Here is a 23382-nt window from a genome sequence, read left to right as displayed (position 1 = left end):
ATTTAAATATTTAGTATTTTCATAACCTTTCAATGATTAAATAAAATTAAATAAAAATAAGTGCTGGTATTTATTGATAAAAGGTTATATTATGTTGATTATTTTTTTTTTAAATCTGACATCAAAAGCTTACAAGGTCTGCGATATTTAATTAATATTTAATACCAGACTGGAATCCACCCGCCTCTTTCAAAATATAAAATCATTTTCGTCGAAAGAGTTTTATCCTCCATTGTAAAATATTTCTTTTATTCTCATAACTACGTTTATAAATGAATTGAAAGTAAACTGCCTGCCGAAAGCCAGACAACTTGTTAGAGGCGTTTTGTGAACAAATTGTAAAGACCCAAAAATCAACGAGACTCCGCCTAATAGAGCAGTTGCGTTCAAAACCATACGAGAGTTGTGAAATAAATCAGGAAAATTGCAGGGTGTTATTGCATGTCCAGTCTTGACTAAAGTGGCCTCTGAGAATCGTGCGCATGCATTGAGTAAGCAATAAAATTCTTTTTGCAACCCCAGAGGATAAAGATAAAATTACACAATGCTTACGGAATGTTGTTTCGGTGGAATTTTATAATTAATATTATAATAATGATATAGGAGCTTGCAAATGAAAGCTGCAAAGTTGGGTTAAACGTAGATGTCTCGAAGATTAAAATAATGACAAACTATGTTGCTTAATCAAAAACGATCATCACCAATGCCACTCACATTGAGTAGGTCAACATCTACATTTATATCAGACAGCAAATAATTATAATTGGCTGACAGGAACCAAACTGGCATGGAGCACATTTGGGCGCCTGAGTAGTATTTTCAAACGTGACCTGACTAAATTAACACAATTACAAAATACTTATATGTATCAAGGGTAAAACTCATTAAAGGTAATTATATTCTATTGACTTTAATGGGATATTACAGACGGTTTTGGTGAGTTTTTTTTTATTAATTTCATTAAGCCATGCCTCTATAAAATATCATAAAATGATGTATGGTTTAACTTTAACGGTATAATTTTAGATATTCGTAGATGAACGAATATTTTTTGATTATTATCATCTACTATGGCTTGGATTAGATAGGGTTTAAATTGATTTTTTAAAACTAACAAACACTATCTGCACATTGTAGTCATAGTTCAATGAAAACAAATACGATTGACTGACAAAGTTTAGTGTGCACTATTTATGTCGGATTTTAACAGCTTACAGACCCATAGCCACTGGCGGACAGTGTCAAGAGAAAGCTCGGTACCTACCTTGAAAATGGTTGTGCAGCCGGCGATGGACTCAAGTGGACTGTACCCGTAGTATGTACCCGTGTATTTTCAATAAATAATGCTACATTCTTGAATCATATGATACCATCATCGTCGATTTAAATTTTAAATAATAAATATGGTAGATAGTTAAGAGAAATTTGAATCATTCTCAGATTTTATGTACTGGACAAAATCCGCGAGGAAGGTTCTATAGGAGGATAGGTTAGAGTTACAATACTCGCCTGACGGTCAGCAAAAAACGTGACCAAATATTGTCTGGGAGTTTTATTAAAATTTAATATTGTGAGTGCTTTGAACACATCGATCGCTTCCGTGCCTGTTCATGGCTTAGTGAGATATCGGATTATTTATGTATTCGAAAACGGGTATGAGTATCGACGTCCGAAATGTCCAAATATTCAAACAAATGTATTTGTGAGATAAGTAACTAAGAATAGTTGTTATATGGCAATAAGTAACTGTTGGGTAATTATTCATTGATACTGTTTTATGACCTGACATTATTTCGCATCGCTGTTAATTTTCCTATTACACTTTGATGAGGGCAATCCGACATTAAAATGCCCACTTGCGTACGTGTTGTTTTATGGCCATAAATGTTGGCTATCACGAGTCTCTTAGTCACGTAAATTCACTCGTATCCCTGGGGCGGCGATACGTGAGGGGATTTCCCTGACCACATTGAAAACGGGGCTTTCCGAAAACATTAGCCGTTTTAACAGTTAACCCGCATCGCGGCGTGCATACTAGGGTGGAGTAAGTAAAATGGTTTACTTAATTAAATTTGGATAACCTATCGGTAGTTGTTAGTGAAATAATTGATTTTTAATATAACGACTTTAACTATAAATTAAGATCATATTTAATATTAAAAATAGTTAAATGTACAAAAATAGTAAAATTAAACTACATGCTTAATTCAAATTACTCTGTAAATAAAATTCACTGCGGACCTTATAATTAATATTTAATTAGTTAGTATTGAGTTGAAAATGTCCCTCTGAGGCGGACGAAACCGGTCTTAATTTATTGATTAAAAGTGGAATAAGTAGTACAAAAAATGCCTTTTATTAAATTAAAACAACAATACCACATTTAAATAACTTGCTAATTATATCTAATGGCCACGTAAGTGATAAATACGTAAGTACAAAATACTACTACATATTAATATTGTTTTCAGTAGCATGCGGTAACTTTTTAGACGAGGGATACTCCTCAAAATAAATGCTTTTATTTATCACATCAGTTATTAATACGAGAAGTGGGTACATACCTATTAAATATAAGTTTAATATATATTATATTGGATTATTGAGGGATTAGTCGCATCCGAAGCATTTGTATAACGCTCGCCACTAATAATTGTTTTATATAATTATTATTAAAACCCGTTTATATACGGATATAAACTATTTTAGAAGTTGCAATATGAATTTCAAGTAGCAAAAACCGCTGTGGACTAAATTACCATTTTTTTATAAATTACATTAAATTTCCTAGCGAATTTGAGTACCTATTTATTTTATCAACACCGTTTTACCTCATTAAATATGATAACAGAAAATAAAATTATATATATTGTTACTACGTCATGAAATGAAAATCATTTTTTGTGTTTTTTTTTCTTAAATAGAAAATGCAGTGCAAAGTGCAGAAAATGCATATGATATGAGTTTTAATTTTTCAGGTAGGTACCTAGGCAGTTAATTATGATCATAGTCTTTATTTTACTAATTATCCTGTGATTTTAATCACTCACATCTTTATAGGTTTAGTGGCTATACGATTTTCTCATCAAATTTCACCCACTACTTAGTACCTAGTTGATATTGTTTATAGACGTAATATATGTCGTACTTAATTCTGACGTATAAAATAACACCCATAATATATTTAATGTGTTAAAAAGGTGTACCTACAACTGAAAAAATATTGATAAAAATAATATTATATATTAGAAAAATTAGTGACAGAAATATGTAATAATGTTTTAAACCTACTTATATGCATAAAACGGTGTCACAATAATGTTTATACACACTAACGCAATATTCATTTATAATATTGATGTGTTTGCATCAATGACATTATTAATGGACAACGAACGCACTCAGTACAGTAGCTAGCAAGTAAATTCGCACATGTACAGGTAGACGTCAGGTGACAAAATCTCGCAATTGCCATTATGCGATATCACGCATCGGGAATTTATAGCAATATCACCTTTATTGTAATGGCGTAAGAACAGTGTTTCTAGTGTCAATGTTCATTTGAGCGAACGATAATGATATTAAAATATGAATTGTGCCATTCAGCAGACACGACAAAAAGCATCGGGAATTTATAGCAATATCACCTTTATTCTAATGACGTTAGAAAAGATTATGCCATTCGGCAGACCCGACAAAGAAGTGAGTGTAGTTTTTTTCCAGATGCTTCGTCCATATTAATGTCATTAGTTTGCTTACACTTTTTAAGACACCAGTGTAGGCTAAACATACATGCATGATACTAATGTAATACAATACGTCAGCTAAATGCAGAACTATTCTCACTCACATTTGAAATATTTTAGTATTTATTTGAAACAGTAAAGTTATTTATTACTTATATAAACAATTGTATACATCATTTTATTGATCAACATTTCTACTAAATTATGATTTATACTTTTCTTTATATACATGATAAATGATTGAAGTATGCTGTTTCAAAAAACTCCCTTCTAAAAAAAATCATATGTGAGAGAGAGAGAAAAAAAAAACATAAATAAAATTTATTATGAATTGCTATAAAAATGGATATCATACAGACAATTGTATTATCTAATACGTATATATGACTAAAATGAGACATTATAATGTAGGTATGTCTAAAGCTAATGCTTTGCCGGTATAGTTTAGAATAGGTACAGTATGGTTCCACGCTCCACCCCAATTCTATGCACAGTGCACACGTTTATTTCGCCTGGCCATCTCTTTTTCCCGTCTCATTTCCCACGAAATGCTTATTGCTTTCATAATAATAATATCATGGATGTGCGATGTGCTAGCGCCTGGCAACCTTTTTTATTTGTACGTGATAAAAACCGCGGGCGCTTTGAATTTTCAGAAAAATCTTGCACGCCATTGGGTGCGGGCTGGCGTTAAATTTATCTGTTGCGGAAACGCAAGACGGCTGAAAATGATGTTAAGAAAATTAAAACGTTCCACAACCAGGAAATTTATTTATCGACAACAAAATTTTATATAACACCGCGCTATTTTATGAATTATTCTCAAATTATTATAGAATTCTTAGAATTCAAATTTAGACAACCAAGCTTTTTAAAAATTGCGTAGGAATCTAGAGGTGAATTTAATATTTAAGACGGTCAAAAACACCATAATATTTGTTATCCGATAGAATTTGCTTTATATGGCTACCCATTGGCCGATATAAATAGTAAGTATTAACAGTTATTTTAATTAAGTTTTATTGTATACAATCTTTTAGTATAAACTATTATTTTTGAGCATACAAGCTACACAAAACCGTCTTATAAATTTGTACTGAGTCTACCAGTGGTTAGACTAATTGTACTGATGATTTATTTAACATCAAATTTTTACCATTAATATTATTGGTACAAGTCGGTTATGGGGAAGCCAGGCGGGAAACGCGCTAATTGTCATAGCCGATTTTGGCAAAATTCATGAATGAAAACCTAACCTAACCTAACGTAACGTAACTTAACCTGACCTAAACTAACCCAACCTAACAAATAATCCAGTATATCGGCTATTTTCAAAATGTGTTTGCCGCTGGCTTCCCCATAACCGACTTGTACCATGTTATTTTTTAATTGTTAAATTACCCAAAGGTATTTAATCACTGTGTCTCGACACACTAGTCCTAGTGTGTAGCCGTTGATTAACAATTAGTGTGTAACGTAATAAAAACAAAAAATTAAATTTTCCTGGTTCGCTATCTATTATTAAATTATTTTTAATTCTGATCTAACACTAGTTTTACATATTAGTTACTATGCGAAAATTCCATCCATGTAGGTATGTACGAAAAAATATTTAAATTTTTGTTAATAATTAAGAACGTTATATAATTATTTAGAAACATGCCTCATGTAAAATAACAGAAAAATATTTAAATGTAGTGCCTCTATAAAGTTGTTGCCTAATTCTACCACCATTTTGTTAACACTGTCAAGGAAAATATATAGGTATTCCACATATTAATATGTTATTAAAATATCTAAATGACCAGAATGTATTCTGAAACCTTCCAATAAATCTTTTTAGTGATTTTCATGAATTATTTAAACAATAATTATTTTTTTCAGTGCATTGATGCGAATGATAGCGACGCTATTTTTATTTGTTTGGTTCACTTGAATTCCACAGAAGAGCCGTGCGCATTGTAGGTTTAATATTTTAGAAAATCTAAAATTATATAGAAGATGACACCGACAGAGCCATGCATTATATTGGAATTCATGTTATTTACAGTTTACACTCTTATAGATTTTCTTCAATTTCAATTTATTTATTTTTACATATTGTTGACATTACAAAGTATAAGTTTAAGACATTTATATATTGAAAACAGCAGTAGTTGATGACGTACGTACAGCGTGGTGATATTATAACACTACTAGTATAAACTATTATAATGTCGTTTAATACTTTCTATATACTGATATGACAAACCTCTACTCTGTGGAGGCCCATATTATGATCCTATTAGGATCGGACATGATCGAAAGAAAAAAGAAGAATATACTGATATGCAAGTAAGTAGATACTTCTGCACTATAATCATATGTCAAACTATTATGAGAGTATCCCATTATTTGTCTTTTTTCACGGCCCGATTAAAATAAGCGACTACTTTATTTTCGCACCAGTTGATTTTAAAAATTTAGTTTTATGTATTTTTATATCTTTCCTTTCACCTTAGCCCATTTAATACGTCTTCTCCCGGTCTCACTCTTTCCTACGTATCTACATAATATATTTTCTCTCATACTCTATGGATAAACCAAGACATATGTATATATATCATGGCCCCCAAAAGAGGGGGGGGGGCTGACAGGACCTGGGGGCCCGGCGAGGCGAGTCGACCAGATAAGTGAGATAAACACACATCACAAATTTGATTTAATAGTAAAAAAAAAGGTTATTTTCCTTCATCAATGTTGTTATTTAAAATTATGTGATTGTACGATACAATTTTTAATTGTGTATCAATACTCGACATCTCCATAATTCAAATAGATGTATTAAAATATACAATAAAACACTAAACGTACACATTATTTTTTCCGCGTACACCATTTGGAAAACGCTACTGAAAAACGTCACACTGCCTTTATCCTTAGCGATAGGTAGGGGGGCCCAACAAAGCTCCTAGTCTGGGGGCCCGCTTCACGATGTGGGGCCCATGATATATATATATATAATATAAATATATATAAGGCAAAGGTTGAGAAGCATTAGTTAATGTATAGCTGATTGTCAGCAACACACACATTGCTGCAAAGCATCCCAAATTTTAAACCCGTATTTCACTATTTTTTATAGCATCGTCAACTGTGCTAACGTAGCATCGGTGAGAGATGACAATGGATTTGATTTATATTTTTGTCCGTTTTAAATTACACTTATAGTGATACTAAAATAACAAAGTAAAAGGAAATGTTTTTTTTTATCAAAGATTTAAAGTATTTGAAATTTCCATGAAATATGAATAAAGTGAATATGTTTTGATGATTTTCATATGCCGTTAAATTTAATGTCGTACACTCTGGGTATATATTATATCATGTAGAATGTAGGCTATACACAATTAATTTTATCAGTGTGGTGTTTTCCATTATGTACCTACCTTCCTCATCAAATATTCATGGCGGGGCATTACAATTCCTTATGTTTTCCCGACGATTGGAAATGAGATACATACCACGTATCGTATTTAGTTTTTCAATATCCACGTATGAAACACTCGTCATTTTTTTTTGTATTGCCAAGCCGTGCGACTGTCAATTGAAATAAAAAAGAATTGAACATTTTCAGTCGAATACATATATGCATTTTTATTATTATTTTTCGAACGTTAACAAAATGTAGAAACGGAATTATTGATTGTTCTGTTGTTCCCATCGTAATAATATTTTGATGTATTATTGTAATAATAAATGTGAGTGATTGACCAAAGCAGACCCTGTGTGGTTTTATTTTAAATTGGCGCATTTTTAACTAAAATTAAGGAAAGGTGTATGCGGGGACTGGAGCATAGAAAATTACGTTAAATATTGGGGGGTGCATTACAGGCTTCCCAGATGACTCTGATGACGTGTCAGCCATAATATGGAAGTCGCATTAAAATTTCGTAAGTAGGAAACAAAGGGGCTTTTCTCCATTTTTTAATCGCACAACAGTCACCCATTGAAATATTCAAAATATACCAAAATAACTTTATTATTTTTAATGTCAATAATTGTTGAAGTAGCTCAGTACAATCTATTAATAATATAATAATTATAATAAACCTTTAGACGGTACTTCAGTAAAACGGCAAATAATTTTCAACTATAGGAGCGACGAAATTTTGGACTCGCTGGCAATCGGTGAGCGAACGTCGAGCTGTGAACACGTGAATTTGTTTCGTGATGGTGACGGGGGTATTAATTCTTAAATCATGTAAAGGTGACTAAAAAACGTTACCCATTTACTTGAAAAAGAAAACATATCAATGAATATATTATTATTGTTACTAATAGAACAATAAACATAACATTAAACGAACGCATGTTGGATTTATATGACAAATTATATTTCGTTCGGCAGGCGTCATTTGCACAATCCGCGCATCGCCTAGCCACGATCTTTTTAGACCATGCCTCAACTGAGGTATAGCCTTAAGTAATGTAATGTACTTAAAACGTATGAAAACTGTGTTACTGTACATATTATATTGCGTAACTGATAGAGTGAAGTCCTTTTGATGTTGATCTGCTTAATTTCATTATTGTATCATTATTATACTATGGCCAACCGACAATTAGACAATTAATGCATCTTCATCAGTGTTGCCATTTTTTAATACTTACTAATTATAATTCATTATAAATATATGTATTATTATTGGCAACACTGCACATCATGCATTCAATGAATCTTGTTACTATATGTAAGTACCCGACTTATTGTATCATAATGTAAAAGCTTAAATTAAATTATATACCAAATCACGTGAAGTGCTTTTCTCTCCTACAAAATTTGGTCAGTGTGGAACAGACCGTTTCCTAAACATAGCATATGATATTAAATTATTGAAATTCACTGTAAAATAATACCACTAATATTTCACCTCAAACTGACCCTAAGAAAATTCGCTGTACTAGATATTTCGTTAGTTACTGCGTGACTATAACTTTGGCACTTCAATGAATCAAGAGTACATATTTCGACAGTGTTTCGATATTACAAGAGTGGGGAACGGGATCGGTCGGCAAATTAATACGGAATTGTGTTTTGGGATTAGGCTAAACTTATTCGGAATGTTTCCAAGGCATGTTGCAAGGGTGAATGTCGCCAGAACGGGGGATGCCCCTCGTACAATATGGAGGGGATGCCGTGACCAAATTAGCTTTGCGGGTAAACTTATCCCATCGCTTGTGGCGGTGATGTCCTTCGTCAGCTGTCCGAATTTAATAAGGATCTACCGAAGAAGGAACTGCAAAATTCACAAACCTTTAGTGGGCAGAGATATCTTCGCACTGAATTATTTATCATTTATTCTCGGCGAGATAAAACAGCGGAAACCACTTTTCCAATATCCAGCGCGTCAACAACCAAACAACAAGAAGAAGACAAAAAGGAAGATGTTTAGAGCACTTTTTAAATGAGCTTCTTTTCCGTTTTTTTTTTTTAGAAATATACACTTCTTTCCTTTTGGACTTTATTTTACCAATAGATCAGGGCAGGCTTTTATAGGTATTATTTTTGAAGTTATTTCAGATAATAATACAATGTTTGTCGACTTAGTAACCGTTCTCAACGCCTACATACTGAAATAATACATATCAATTACTTACCGGCACAAAAATAGTCAAATAAAACTATCATACGTAAAAAAATATTTTGGCATTTAAATAATATTCACGTCGCGTATGGAATTTTATTTGTATTTGTTAATTTTATTAATTAAACCATTGAATATAATATATCTCGCTTTGAAACCAATTCATTTAAATTTTTGAGTGTTTATCATAAAAATATTTTACGCGTTGCTATTTTTAAATTTATTAAAAATCAAGGTACAATAAATTTGAATGCTTCGTCAAATACACTATTTTAATTATAAAAACGTTTCATAAATATAAACGAATACTCGAAATTTATGATTTAAAATAATATAATTTTATTTTAATTAACAGTATTTATATAAATATAACCACCGCAGTATATTGTATGAATATTAGTAAACATACCTACATAATGATAAAATTTAATTACAAAAGCTAGTACACTCGTTGTTGAATATCATATTGAATACCTACTGGATTGATGATAATATACATTTTCCTACTAATTTTCTTTAAAAATATAACCATTTAAAAATGATGATTTAGTTAATGAATATGTTTCGACGTCTCCGCCGAATTTAAGGGGTACATTGGTACAACCGCTTTACAAATACTCGACTTTGTGAGCGAACACGACAATCCTCAGTGATTGAAGTAATCACGAAGAGACGCTTCAACGTGTTTGTGACATGTGGATGCCGCCAGAGAGTGCGACACTCTGTATCCTTGTGGCACAACCTGAAGAGTTCCAACGCCAACCCTCTCTCACCCTGCAGCGGTGTTTCACATGGTGGGAGGCGCTGAGACATGGCGCTCAATACTGAATATCTATATGATTTAAGAATAGACCATAAATTGAAAATGCTTGGGTCGGTAGATTAGTGGGACGAACTATACCAAAATATTTTCTACATTTTTTCTAATAATTTTGTATATTTATAAAAAAAATCTGTCAAATTACGAAATTAAAACTTGTCCCTGCCTAATGTGTCATCTATACAAGGCATCGTCAGGTTTAATGCACGACGAGTTATACATAACTGATACAAATAAAAGAATTTTAATATTTATATATTATTAACAAAATTATTGAATGAAAACATTGATCGTTTTATCGTATTACTTAATTAATTGTTATTAATTAAGTAGTTATTAATGGGAACTAGTTAGGTACTGGTTTTCCGCGACTGAAAATAAGCGAGCTTTACTGTTGCACTTTGGCGCTGGTTGCATAATTTGAGTAATTTCAATTTACATTTCATTATGTATATTACGCAGATTCTAAAAAAGTTGCTCACGGAAAAATAAGTTTGACAAGTATTTTTCCCCTACGTTGGATCTAATGAGTGTCATTGTAGTAAGCACAGGCATTTGTAGGCTTTGCAGAAGTTTCAAGTACATTTCGTTGATTTTATTATTTTTAAACTTTTTTACTGTTCATCGGCACGTTTGCTTTTATATAAAATGTTTAATGAACGTTATTATATTGGCAAAAATAGATTTTATAAAATAGCTGTGTTGCTGTGTACCTACATAATACATATGTACATAATATATTTAAATTAATAAAGTAAGTATGCAGTGTAGATCTACTTGTCAATGCTTTCATATTATAGGTTTCACAATGTATAACATCATAATCTCCACGATACATTTTGATACAAGCATACCTTCAATAATAAAGCTATACAAATAAAACACATTTTTGTTTATGAATATGCAACCAAGTTAATACGCTTATGCTTTGAGGTGAGTAACGATGTTGTATTGTGCCATTAACGACTATGCGCTACAATAATATTGTAAGAATAAAGAAACCCAATTTAAATAATGTGCTTGGATATTAATTTACTGAACAACAAGAATGGCCAATCGAGTAAACGAGTCGCAAAACCCGACATGGAAATTTTACATAATCCATTGAGAATTCATTTTTAAACCATATTTTTTCTAAATTGCATGACGTTTCATAAAATAAATTTATATAATATTGACGCAGTATGAAATAAAAACTGTTTTTGTGATTTTTTTATGTAGAAAAAGTTTTAGTTTAAAAATACATTATAATCATCAAAATAATACAATAATTACCATTGAACCGATTATTTTGGAAGTTTTACTAACTTACTAAAAATATTATTGATATTACGATTGTTTCATTTATTTTATATAATCATCAACGTATTTATTCGTAATTTATTATTACAATATGAAGTCTTACGTATATCCACGTACCTATCACAATTCTACAATACAATTCAAAACGCTAATGTTAAAAAAATGTATTTATCTATCTGATAAAGTAGGCAACAGCAATTTGTTCAAAGACCATATTTTACGTGTAATCGAAGAAAAAACACTGTAAAATAATATATATCGGAAAACTATAGAGTGGGTTATCAATCATATTATTATGTAGTAAATAAATAATTTATAGCAGCTTATGTAGGCTTAAATTGGCGGTAAATAGTTAAATACATTTAAAACGTGTAGTTTCCCTCCTATAAGAAAATGCTTTCTCCTCAAATGGGTAATTCTTTGATTCGATATGCAAGTAGGTAAGTTAACTTAGGCCCTTGGGAAGGCAGAGACCCTCACATTTTAAACGTCAACACGAGTTAGCCACCGTGGGATTTTCCGCCTAAACGAAAATGTAAATTCGATAGCGGTCATACCCATACTATTAACCAGGGCAGTACTAAATAAAGGTAGAATTGCCATCCACGTATGCATTCACTACTTAGCTACCCTGTAAAAAATACTTTTTAGTAGGTAGTAAATTTAATATTGACAATTTTAAGGTGTCCAAGCAGACAGGTTTTATTGAATAAACTGTCATAGTTTTGAAGTGGAGACATTAATAGCTGGTAGTTAAACATTTATATTGAGATGGCTTCATAATCTGAAATAGTTACTGCTCATATTGATTGCATAGTGCAAAGAAGCTACTAGCAGATCTAACTCAAAACTGTAGAATATTCTAATTAAAGTATTTTACTTACTCACTATTATAATTATTCACAATAGCTTTTTACAACGTTTTTCTTATTTTTCTAAGCTTGTATTCTTATTTGTCCGGTACAAATCTTGCAATCGATTTTTAACTAGCTTCAAGACTAGCCAGACATTTGAAACTTTTAGAATATAATATCAGAACACGATGCCAATGTATTTTTTTTAATAATTTTAGCCATCTTAAAGTAGAATTGAATTCATTTTCAGGTAATTCTGTTTTGTATGAAAAGTTATTTCGACACCATTATTGGTTGCTAGGGTCCTAGCAACTCAATTATTAATATATACGTGCGTTACTATGGAAATCAATATGACATTGGCAAAGTGACATTTCAGTATTATTTCTATCAAGTACAATTTTTTTTTGATCGTTTAAGCTAGTCAAGTCAAGTTTATATGATTCAACAGAAAATTTAAAAACTTTGTATATAAAAAGTTTTTTTTTATCTTGTAATTATTAATTCTCACTACAAGGACCAAATGGATCACCAATCGACTACTCAAATGTGCGCTTTCGAGGATTTAGTTCAAATGAGCCATCAGTATGACCAACGTAATAATATTCGTACGGCGGTAGGGTATAGAAGTAAACATATAATATAATGCAATCCGATTTAAAACCTTAGAATTATTTCTTGCTATTATAAAGGTTTTTTATTGACTGATTTACGAATTAACACCAAACAAATATGTGGGCAATACGTTTCCGATATTCATATTTTAGAAGGCATTCGTTTAAAATATGTTTATATTATGAAAAAGGTAGAGAGTATATACAGCATCACAGACAATTTAAGGTCAATCATTTTAAGTCATACTGAGATTCAAATTCACACAATTTGATGCCTTTCCAAAATTGTCATGGTAACCACGAAATATTATCATTTTATTCAAGTTCGGTGATTGTATCAAGTGACTAATAAATTAATTAAATTGCAATCAAATGGATTTACGTTTTGTATTATTCCATTTGAATCGTTTTTGTGCGTTTCCTGTTTCGGCATCTTCAGGCACCGTATACACTCACCAAAGGCAAATACACACTGATAATCAATACAATTAACTCTAACTTATATAACAAATCAATAAAATAAAGTAGGTAAAAACTTTATCACCTACCTATTAAGTCAAGGATCACAATAAAAAATATAACAAACAAATTATGAATAGTTGAAGGGTTTGTAAAAAAATCCCTCTAGCTTATCAACAATAATACACTCGATATGCGTAAATAAATCGTCAAAACCTACTAATAGACCATTAGTAATTATAAACAATGAAAATACTACAATTAATAGGCGTAAAATCGTCCATTCTGGGAACAACAACAAACGACTCAAATATAATAGTTCAAAACTTAAATCCATTAGAATTTAAATTTAAATTCCATCAAGTACCTCCGGTCGATAGTATTAGTATTAATATAATTAAATTGCATTTTCTATTTGTTTGTTTAAACATAGAAGTTTACATAGTTTAGCCTAGTATTAATTGAAATGTGAAGCCGCCACTGTAATTAACCCATAGGTAGACAAAGGGCGTCCTATTCAAATAAATTTGATTACGAGCGTTGTTTCAAGATGATTGGATACATTGTTTACGGTAACACTGTTGCCTATTGAGGTAGCATTTTATTCATGCTCGGTGTTGATCACTGCTTTATCCAGGGTCGGTTTATTTTTGGGGAAAAGTAAAAGGTCGCAATTACTTGTTTACGTTTTATTGTAGCAGTAATTTGATCATGAGATAAATTCCATAAAAAAAATACTAATAAATCCCTGGCTGTACCATTATTATAACTGACTATCCCAAGGTAAAATAAATGCCATGGCAATAATTGCTTTGGTTACATCACATAAAGATAAATTATTTCCTAGGTCTAAAAACATTATTTCGGCTGAAACATCATGACATGATATTATATTCTATTTCAGTTGGAAATATAATTTTCGAACATGTGCTGTTGTGTTTCCCAAACTTACGTCATGGTAGTACCTCTTTAGAGACATAAACTTTACCGGCGCACCCATTTCTTCATTTAGAATCTGATTCGAGACGTTTAGTAGCTTTTGTACGATTTTCGCTTCGGAATATGATTCGAGATCTTTTTAAACTTAATTACGATCACCGTAATTCAGTGGTTAAAAATATACATATAAAAAAGTAAGCAGACATAATATATAGAGGCAATGTGCCGCCAAGCGGTTCTCAAACAGACTCAAAACTGAGCGTAGTTATACCCAAAGCAGCCAGTCCACACAAACCTCAAACAGAGATAAAAGCACTTTTATGTAAAGTGTCTTTCTTTAAATCCACAATGCCTCTGTATACTGTTTATACCTTTTGAATGATAAATATTATATATTATATATACATATGATTTTATGTCACTTTTGAAAAGATTAAACCATAAAATCTATGAAATTTTGGTGTTTTATCAGTTCAGGCTGTTTTGTGCGAAACCGTTTTTTCAGAATGTTCATTCTGGCATGCAGCTAACTCTTATTGTTGTAGGAAAAATCTTTATTTTTGCATCAATTTTCTTAAAAAAACCTTCTTAGTTACTTAAGTATTATGGGAATTTCAAAGTTCTGAAAATAATTCAAAAAACTTGAAAACTATAAATTAATATTTAGCTGCCTGGCACTAATTTTTACATGAAAAATCTATATAAATTATATTATATTATATAAATATATAATAAAATGAAAAACATATTATAATGTAATTGAGAAATTGAATGTAGAAAAACACACCTTACAGTCAGGATTTTATTAATTACGCAATAATATCATGTGGTTGCTTTGTGCAGATCGAAAATGTCATACCTATTCTGCGATTTGTAAAATCTCTAAAACGCATTTATATGAGATTTTTGTATGACAGCAGCTTGGCTGATTTGTGTAGAACGTAAAACAAACGTGTGAGATTAAGGAAATCACAATAACTCATTTTTTTCAAAATTGTGGCCTGGTTGCTTAGTGTATAACTAGGTACGCTCAACTTTGCATCTTACCATTTTCAGTCTCCTTTCTTTACTCCATTATCTAATAAACTAGTTTCTAATTGTAGTTTTTTGCTAACTGTTGCGAACTCGGATGGGAATCACTATCATTTCAATACATTATATTATGTACCTATCTGTCTTTTTTTCTAAATAAAAAAAAATACGGGAGTGTAAAATATATATATTTTTATATCAATGCATCTGTTTCAAATTTTTCGCGTGCCCTCAAGGGTAGGTACGCGCTCGTCAGTTTCAGATACATTGCATTAAACATTGACTGGTCTAAATTGAATTCAAAAAAATATATAAATGAAACTATTATTCACCATCAAAATTTTATTGTTACTCGTAATTTTCTATTTATTTTGAGGTCAAAAGGACAAGTCAAATTTCATTTCGACAGCCTATTATTAATTGTTGTTGTTTGCTGATTATTGGGGAAAATTTTCTGTTCAAATCCCTTTAGAAATTTATGCTATAAATATATTAATTTAAATCAAAGGCATTGCTGAAATACTCTCTTCTAACAAATAATAATAATAAACACAAGTCAAGTTTCAGAATAATTCTAAAAATTAATTTTATTAAATTCAACAAGATATTAAAGACATTTCAATATACAATTTTTACCATTATTTTATTTTCCGTAAACATTAAAATCATAATAATCTTAACCAATAATAGCTCTCTTTTTAGAGGTATTTATCATTGGGAAAATGATTTTATTGTGATAAAACTTCTCTCATTTCTAAAGTGAAAAATATCTTTTTTGTTTTTTTTAATAAAATAATAATAATTGAACAACTTGTAGATTTTATTTTTAGTGAACCTTTCTTATATAATTTCAATCGAGATATTCTATATCAAATATAATAAAAGTTAATAAAATAATATGTAACAATTGTTTGAAAAAATGAATATCGAATAATTCATTGTAAAGCATTTATTTTGTTTTATGTTAAACTTTATGGAGTTTAATAAATGGAATTTATACTTAGGTATTTTAAATGGGGTAGGCATTTTTTAAATCCTGTAACCATTGTTTGTAAAAAAATTCTTATATAGATGAGTAAGGGGAATATAAAATATTCCCCTTACTCATATATTATATTCGCCCAATAAAATAGACTGTTATCATTAAGTGCCGACAACATTGAAAAATATAAAATTCACATCGGAAATGGATGGTTTGCACAAATGGTCGACTACTAACTGTCAAAAAATAATAGATTTTTACTATGGAAAGAAATAGTTCTCACTTGTTAATACCTTATTGTAACAAAATTGAATAACTGTACTAGCGAAAAATACATTTTGCTTTTCTTTGCGACTGAATTAATTAAATGAATGCATATTTAAACATGACTATGCTTATAACCCGCATAATATACAATTATTTCAAAGTGATTGGACCTATCTGCAGCAATGTGATGTTATCATTGGTTCAGCAACATAACTTGGATGCCTTCAGATTTTTTTAAATGTATTTCTCTGTCGGCTTATAATACATTTTTATTCAATTTTTGGTCAGTATAGATCTAAGAATTGCTATTTAACAAAAATGTGTGTGAAGTGGGCAAGTTAAATGCTATTAAATTATTTACAAATTATTTTTTAACAGATACCTACAATAATATAATATATCATTCCACTTGTATCTAATATTAAAAAAAAACTTGATATTTACACTATACCTACCAATTTTAATTTTCATTAGCAAATAGCAAATCTCACACCACACCATGTTTGCTCACGTAGGAAGTTGTTCCGGACAACTAGTACATTATTATGTTTGTATGCAAACATTCTGTTAATTAATTTGGAGAATTAAAAAAATCGGTGTGTGTACTTATATACGCGCGTTAGAAGTTATATTTCTTTGGCGTAACAAAATAAAATATTCGCGCACCACGTTCGTCAAAACTCCCATCAACCAAAAATATTCAAACAGTTAGAAAATAGTTTTCACATAAACTAAATATATAATACCCAAAGAGATTGGAGTAATACCAAACAAAAGTAACGTACCTATCACACTTAAAAATATTAAGCTTAATTTTGACAGCTAATCACATATAATTTTTATTTTATTTTGGCCAACAATAATAAATTTGTTTCCTAGGCAACGGAACAATTCTTCGTACATATAATAATGAATTCGCTGCTTAGGCAACAGAATAAACTATAATATTATACTGTATAATCATCATGATTGCATTATCATACTGTGGCGTAAAGGCAGTGTGTTCGGCTGATAACCGAACAATCGTGGTTCGAATCCAATCGAATGCGATTTTTTCCGTGTGAAAAAATAAATTACGCGTTACATGTCACACGCCAAAAATACACTCTGATCTGATTTTCCAAACGCGCCTAAAGAAGTATAACTTCATAAACCTACGTTTATATTCAAATTGACATGTTGAAATGTTAAACATGGTAAAAACGTATAATGGTAGACAATGTACCTATTGATAAAAGAGTAAAGAGCCCACATTGTTTCTATATAATATGTATCATTGCGAAATCACTTTGTTTCAACGATAGCAGGGGTCAGTAAATATTTTTTGTAAAAATTCAATATTTATATAGTAACTCGTGACATGAAAAAAAATTTACCAATTTATTGAACAAAATGTACCCTCAATAATAATAAATCATTAGAAATACAGCTCTACCAATGAGAAGAATGGATTTCCTTTTTTAAGATAACATTATTCACCAAATTGGGGTTCAAAGTTTGTTTTACCTTTCATAAAAATTGATTGAAAATGTTCATCTGTTAATGCTGGCTTATAATAATTAATTATTGTTCCACACAGACTACTCATAGACAGTGACGTCCCTAGACAAAATTCCGCCCCTAGGCAGCGCCAAAGTGCCGCCCCATTTTTATACAGTATATTTTTATCATCCTTTCATTACTCCAATATCTAAGAAATGTGTTATATGGATTCATTACTAACAAAATATATACCACTAAATCTAATTGAAATGTCATTTCTACTTCAATAGACAACATTACGAGTCCACGGTTTCAGATACATTTAAAAATACACCTGACAACTTTCAAAACTCGCGAGTGACTGGCAAAATAATTGGATAAATTAATTATGTAAGTATGTACCTACCTACAATTCGCAAATCTGCACGAGTCATTTCCGGTCATCAAGGACATGACGTCCAAGGACAATAGAAGTAAGCTAGACATCGCAAACCCGACAAAAAAATTACAGTCCTGTTAAACCTTTTATGTTAATTAATACATTAATTGAGTTAGCATTTACTTGGTAGAATTCCATTTTACATTTCAGCAAGGACAAGCGGCCTATCTGAATAGTCTTGATAATGGTGTTACAACCGAAATAGCTATCGACAAACCTTTTTTAAAAACCTGTAGAATTTAATATTAATTATATTTTCATTTCTTGTTAATTAATACATTTTGTTTCCAACCGGTGAGCTGATTTTCTTAATGGAAAGATATTTCCGTTATTACTAAGTTTAGGTACCTATTTTTATATATACCTAATGATTCTTCTCGATTTGCCGCCCTTGGAGTAACTGCCGCCCCCAAGCGACGCTCAATCTGCCTACCCCCACGGGACGTCACTGCTTATAGAAGCTGAATCTTCCGTCACTTCAAACTGAGTATTCAGCTTCAGATTCCTCAAATAAATATCAGCAACTGAGCAGTGTCAATAATGTTTGTAATTTATTTGACTGGCTAATCATGTTGTTCCCAATGTCCTCATCTCTTCAAGAAAAAATATTCTTTTTGGAAGTCTGATACTTTTAAATACAGTCGAACATGGTTATTACGAGGAAGATGAGACCGACTGAATATGCTCGTTATAGGCGTTACTCCTTATATCAGAGAATAGGTATTTTAAATGAGCGGTCACATAACACAAAAAGTCGCAATTCAACAATTAGAATTTTCCCTGAAACAAGCATGCCATTCATAAACTACAAAAGAAGTTGTTTATTGTAATGAACGCTGGTCACTTGACCTACTGACCTACTGACTTCACAAACCTTGGTTTTTTACTTATTTCAACCATATGCGTGGATACTTTTTCAATATTGTCGGCGAAAACACCAATTAGGTAGTTGCTTAGACACTTAACTAGTGTCATAAATGTAATGCGATCCGGCGGCATCCTGTCCGGTCAGATTTTATTCCTTAGGGTCAAAATATTTTTGATCGACATATTAACAGTTTTAAAAAAATTTTTGACGATACTTTAGTTCGGTATATCCGATAAGTTGCTCGTTATAACAGTGAATAAATGTATGGAGAAAATCATAAACTAAAATGTCAACGAATGTTTCCTCATAACATCCGAAAAAAATATATTGTGTTTGTTAAAGGTTTCGAATTACAAAAAGAAACATGGGGCTGGATTTTGCCCACAAGCTGAAGTTTACCGACCCCTGAATTACATTATTATCAGTGATACCATTTTCTAACAAGGAGATGCTTTTTCGAGACTATTGACTAAGTCAGGGCTCGAAATTGATCGGAACACACCGGAGCGTGGCTCCGGTTCATGTGTAGTGTTCTTTAGTTACTACAAATTAAAACTTTGATTGTGTGGAAGAATATTCGTAAATAAATTTTTAATTATCCATGTTTTAATGATAGAATCAAAAGGAACAAGTGAATAATTACTAATTTTTTTCAAAACAAATAGAATAATAAAAAATGAAAGTATGACCTATTTGTTTTTAAAACAAATGAAAATTCAGTAAACTGCATTACCACTCGAGCATTCATTTATTATTTTCGCCAATAAAATTGATGTCACTACACATCAAATCCCCAAGATTATCATCGATCTGTCTTGTGGATAAAAATAATTTGACTGTTTGAGCTAAGTAGGCCATAACTAAAAAATCGAACACACGTCTTGTTTTGATAAAATTAGATAAAGAGTGCTACGGAACGTAAAATTTTCCATTTCGAGTGCTGGAGTAAGTACCTATTAATTATCGTTCATTTAAATTTTAAAGTTTGTATTTTTGACACTTTTCAATATAATTTTAAATACAAAAATTATTATTGCAGAAATATACTGAAAATAATGTATTAAACGTTTCTGGATACTGACAATTAATAATTTTAGATGTGGCGGTTTAGAGACAGTTTGACCTAATAGATTGAGCAAGTGGCTGACATTCATTTCTCGTAAAAACAAAAATTGATCGATCTTATTAGGATCGCACATGGTCGAAAAAAAATACAATAAGTCGCACCTCAACTTTATATTGGTCGGTAGGATCTAGTTTCAATTAGGTTAAGTAAGGTTAGATGAGGTTTAGTTAAGTAGATAGAATTAGGTTTATTTTATTTAAAACATCTCCCACAACAAAAAAAGGACAGTAAAGCTGAAAAAACTGTTGATGAAATGATAAATGTACCTTTTAAATGTGGTCAAATACGGCATATTATAGCATGAAACCTTGAAAGTCACTGACCTGAATTTGGCTGCGAGTTAGAATTGGGTCTGGCTGATGGTGCTCCATCCCGTGCCTCCACCTCCAGCGCGTACGCTCCCTGCTTCTCCCTGTCGAACACGATCTTTGTGAACACCTCTCCTGTCTGCAGATTGATCTCGAAGAAGTCTTTGCCTTCATTTCGCGGTGAATCCACTACATAGTAGTATACCTTTGGAAAATAAAAATGGTTTTTATGTATTATTCATGCCGTTATTTTGAAAAATGTTGCTATTTCACGTTTTGTTCATTTTTTGACATTTTATCATGATTGCAGTCATATTTGCATGATCTTTCTTCGGAATATCACACATTTTATAAAAATAAACACTACCTACCAAACATTTTAAAATTCGTCTTTTTTACTATGAAATCTTTCCACAAAATCAACAAAAATCACTTTAACAATTTAATTGCTGAGTGGTATTAGGCATGGATGGAAAAAATAATATTATAATTTTTTTTTGGTACATAATATAAGTAGGTAGTCATAAAGACTTGTGTTTTGGATAAGTATTTCACCATGAATCCAAGAGATGGCAGTGTGTACAATATATAAAATTATTTAAAACATTGAACCGGAGCTAGTATACTGCCATCTCCCGTCAAGTCGGAGAGCAAGAAGATGCTTCCTTTTCTCGCTCAGTATGCTGGTTGTTTCGTCATCGTGTGTCATTTGGGACTTGGGAGTGTGCGGCGAGGAGTGTGAGGACTTGAGCGATTTTTATATTTGGATAATACTATTTGGTTACATTTTATACAACTTGTTATAATTTTTGCGGAGGTCGAAATGTACGTCTATACTGTTACGATGATAAAACGTTTCTTGCGCGGGAAAATTGTTAGCTGTCAGTGAGTACAAAATGCGGCATTGCCATTCATATATTTTTTAACAGCATTTAGACAACGTTGCCGCGTATTTTTTTTTTTTTTTCATAATCAACCCTTACTATGCATTGGCTTGATAATGTTTCGGGCCTCTTCAGATCCACAGAGGAGACATCCCCAAATGGGGACCATTCGGGGGTGTAACAATACACACTCATTTTCTATGGCCGGCCTTGCATACACGGAATTATATAACACATAAACGTGCTACGCTTATAGCATACACCCGGTTAATAGTGTTTTATTGTAAATAATTCATCAAGAATGCCAAATGAAGAACAAACTATAATTTTTCGATTTGTGTTTATAATACTTTATTGATATATTATATTACATATAATTCTGATGGACTCGTATCATTCTTTCAAGCAGGAAAAAATCCAAGCTAATCTATGACTGTCTCTGTTGTTTTCTGCTGCCCCGCTTTTGCTTTTTGGAGAAATTCTCACACCAGTTGGTAAGGTAATTAATATTTGATTTAAAATACAGAAGCCGACTGCTAAAATTAAGGCAATTTTTGTAAAGTGCTTCAAAAATGTAAAAACTGCTAGTTAATTTCGTTGCAATTAGATAGGACGCACATAGCTTAGTTGGTAAAGCACATTGGCGCAAATCTATTGAACTCATGTTCATGTCCCACTGGGCGATGTATTTTTTTCAGAAAGATGTTTTCTAGTAGTTATATATTTATCTGTATTTAAGTGTTTTGAAATTATGTAGGTAGTATGACATAAAAATGACTTTAGTTCAACTGTTTTATAAAATATTATTTTCACCTACAGTGTTTGTTGCCTTTACAATTATTATAATGTTGAAATAATCTTTGTAAAACTGCATGAAATAAGTAAAATAAATAAATTATCGAGCAGACAGCAAATGTGAGTGGCTGTGCAAAAGATTTCCGACAATGTAATACCTACGTTTGTATGTTTCCTTTGAAAGTAGAATGACAATTTTTTGTTATAATACGGAGGGAATAAATTGTAGAAACAAGTTTTTCGATGTTGTATTCCTCCCGTAGTCTTCTTTTCAAAATAATAATTGTAAACACGATACAATTTTAATTACATTTGGTATACCTGTATGACTTCTATTGTTGTCTGTGTTATGAAAATACATGGCTAACAAATTTAACTTTCCTCTAGGTAGAAACTTTGCTGGTTGTTACTGAACATTTAGTAAGGATTTTCTTGGAAGTCTGATTATTTCATAAAATAACTTTATTCAGTATAGTTTTCACTGTTAAATTTTCCAACATTATTTAGTCGGTTTAATAAGTTTCACATAATGTATGTTTCATAGTATCACAGTAGACATTAAAATTTGTAATTGTATTTGGTATATTTGTGTTGTTGCTTGGTATATTATAAAAATAGTTAGAGTTTTAGAATCATTTCGTTTATTCAGCATAGCTTTATTTCTGTCATATAATATATTATTATGTATGCCGTGTAAATTAAGTCCGAAGAGGTTGAAAGACCAAAGCTGTGAAACGGGATCAATACAGAAGTTTATTATACTTATTCAGGAAAATTTCGTAGTAATTAATAATAACAATAAATTGAATGGCCAAAAATCAAAAACCGTTCCATGAAA

The 23382-nt window shown here is 31.1% G+C and overlaps 1 protein-coding gene across 8 annotated transcripts in view; it reads right to left on the bottom strand.

Moving 5' to 3' along the window:
- CadN (neural cadherin) overlaps positions 1-23382 on the bottom strand; it is an 835618-nt gene that overhangs the window by 486080 nt on the left and 326156 nt on the right. For all 8 annotated transcript variants that reach the window (XM_085956138.1, XM_085956137.1, XM_085956141.1 and 5 more), the window contains one exon: positions 20881-21070. In XM_085956138.1, coding sequence (XP_085812264.1) covers positions 20881-21070 — 190 coding nt within the window. The remainder of the gene's footprint in view (positions 1-20880; positions 21071-23382) is intronic.

This window comes from Rhyacophila brunnea, unplaced genomic scaffold, assembly GCF_057557595.1.
Source record: "Rhyacophila brunnea isolate RB1 unplaced genomic scaffold, BYU_Rbru_1.0 scaffold_5, whole genome shotgun sequence".
Classification (NCBI taxonomy): domain Eukaryota; kingdom Metazoa; phylum Arthropoda; class Insecta; order Trichoptera; family Rhyacophilidae; genus Rhyacophila; species Rhyacophila brunnea.
This window is presented reverse-complemented; position numbering and strand designations above follow the sequence as displayed.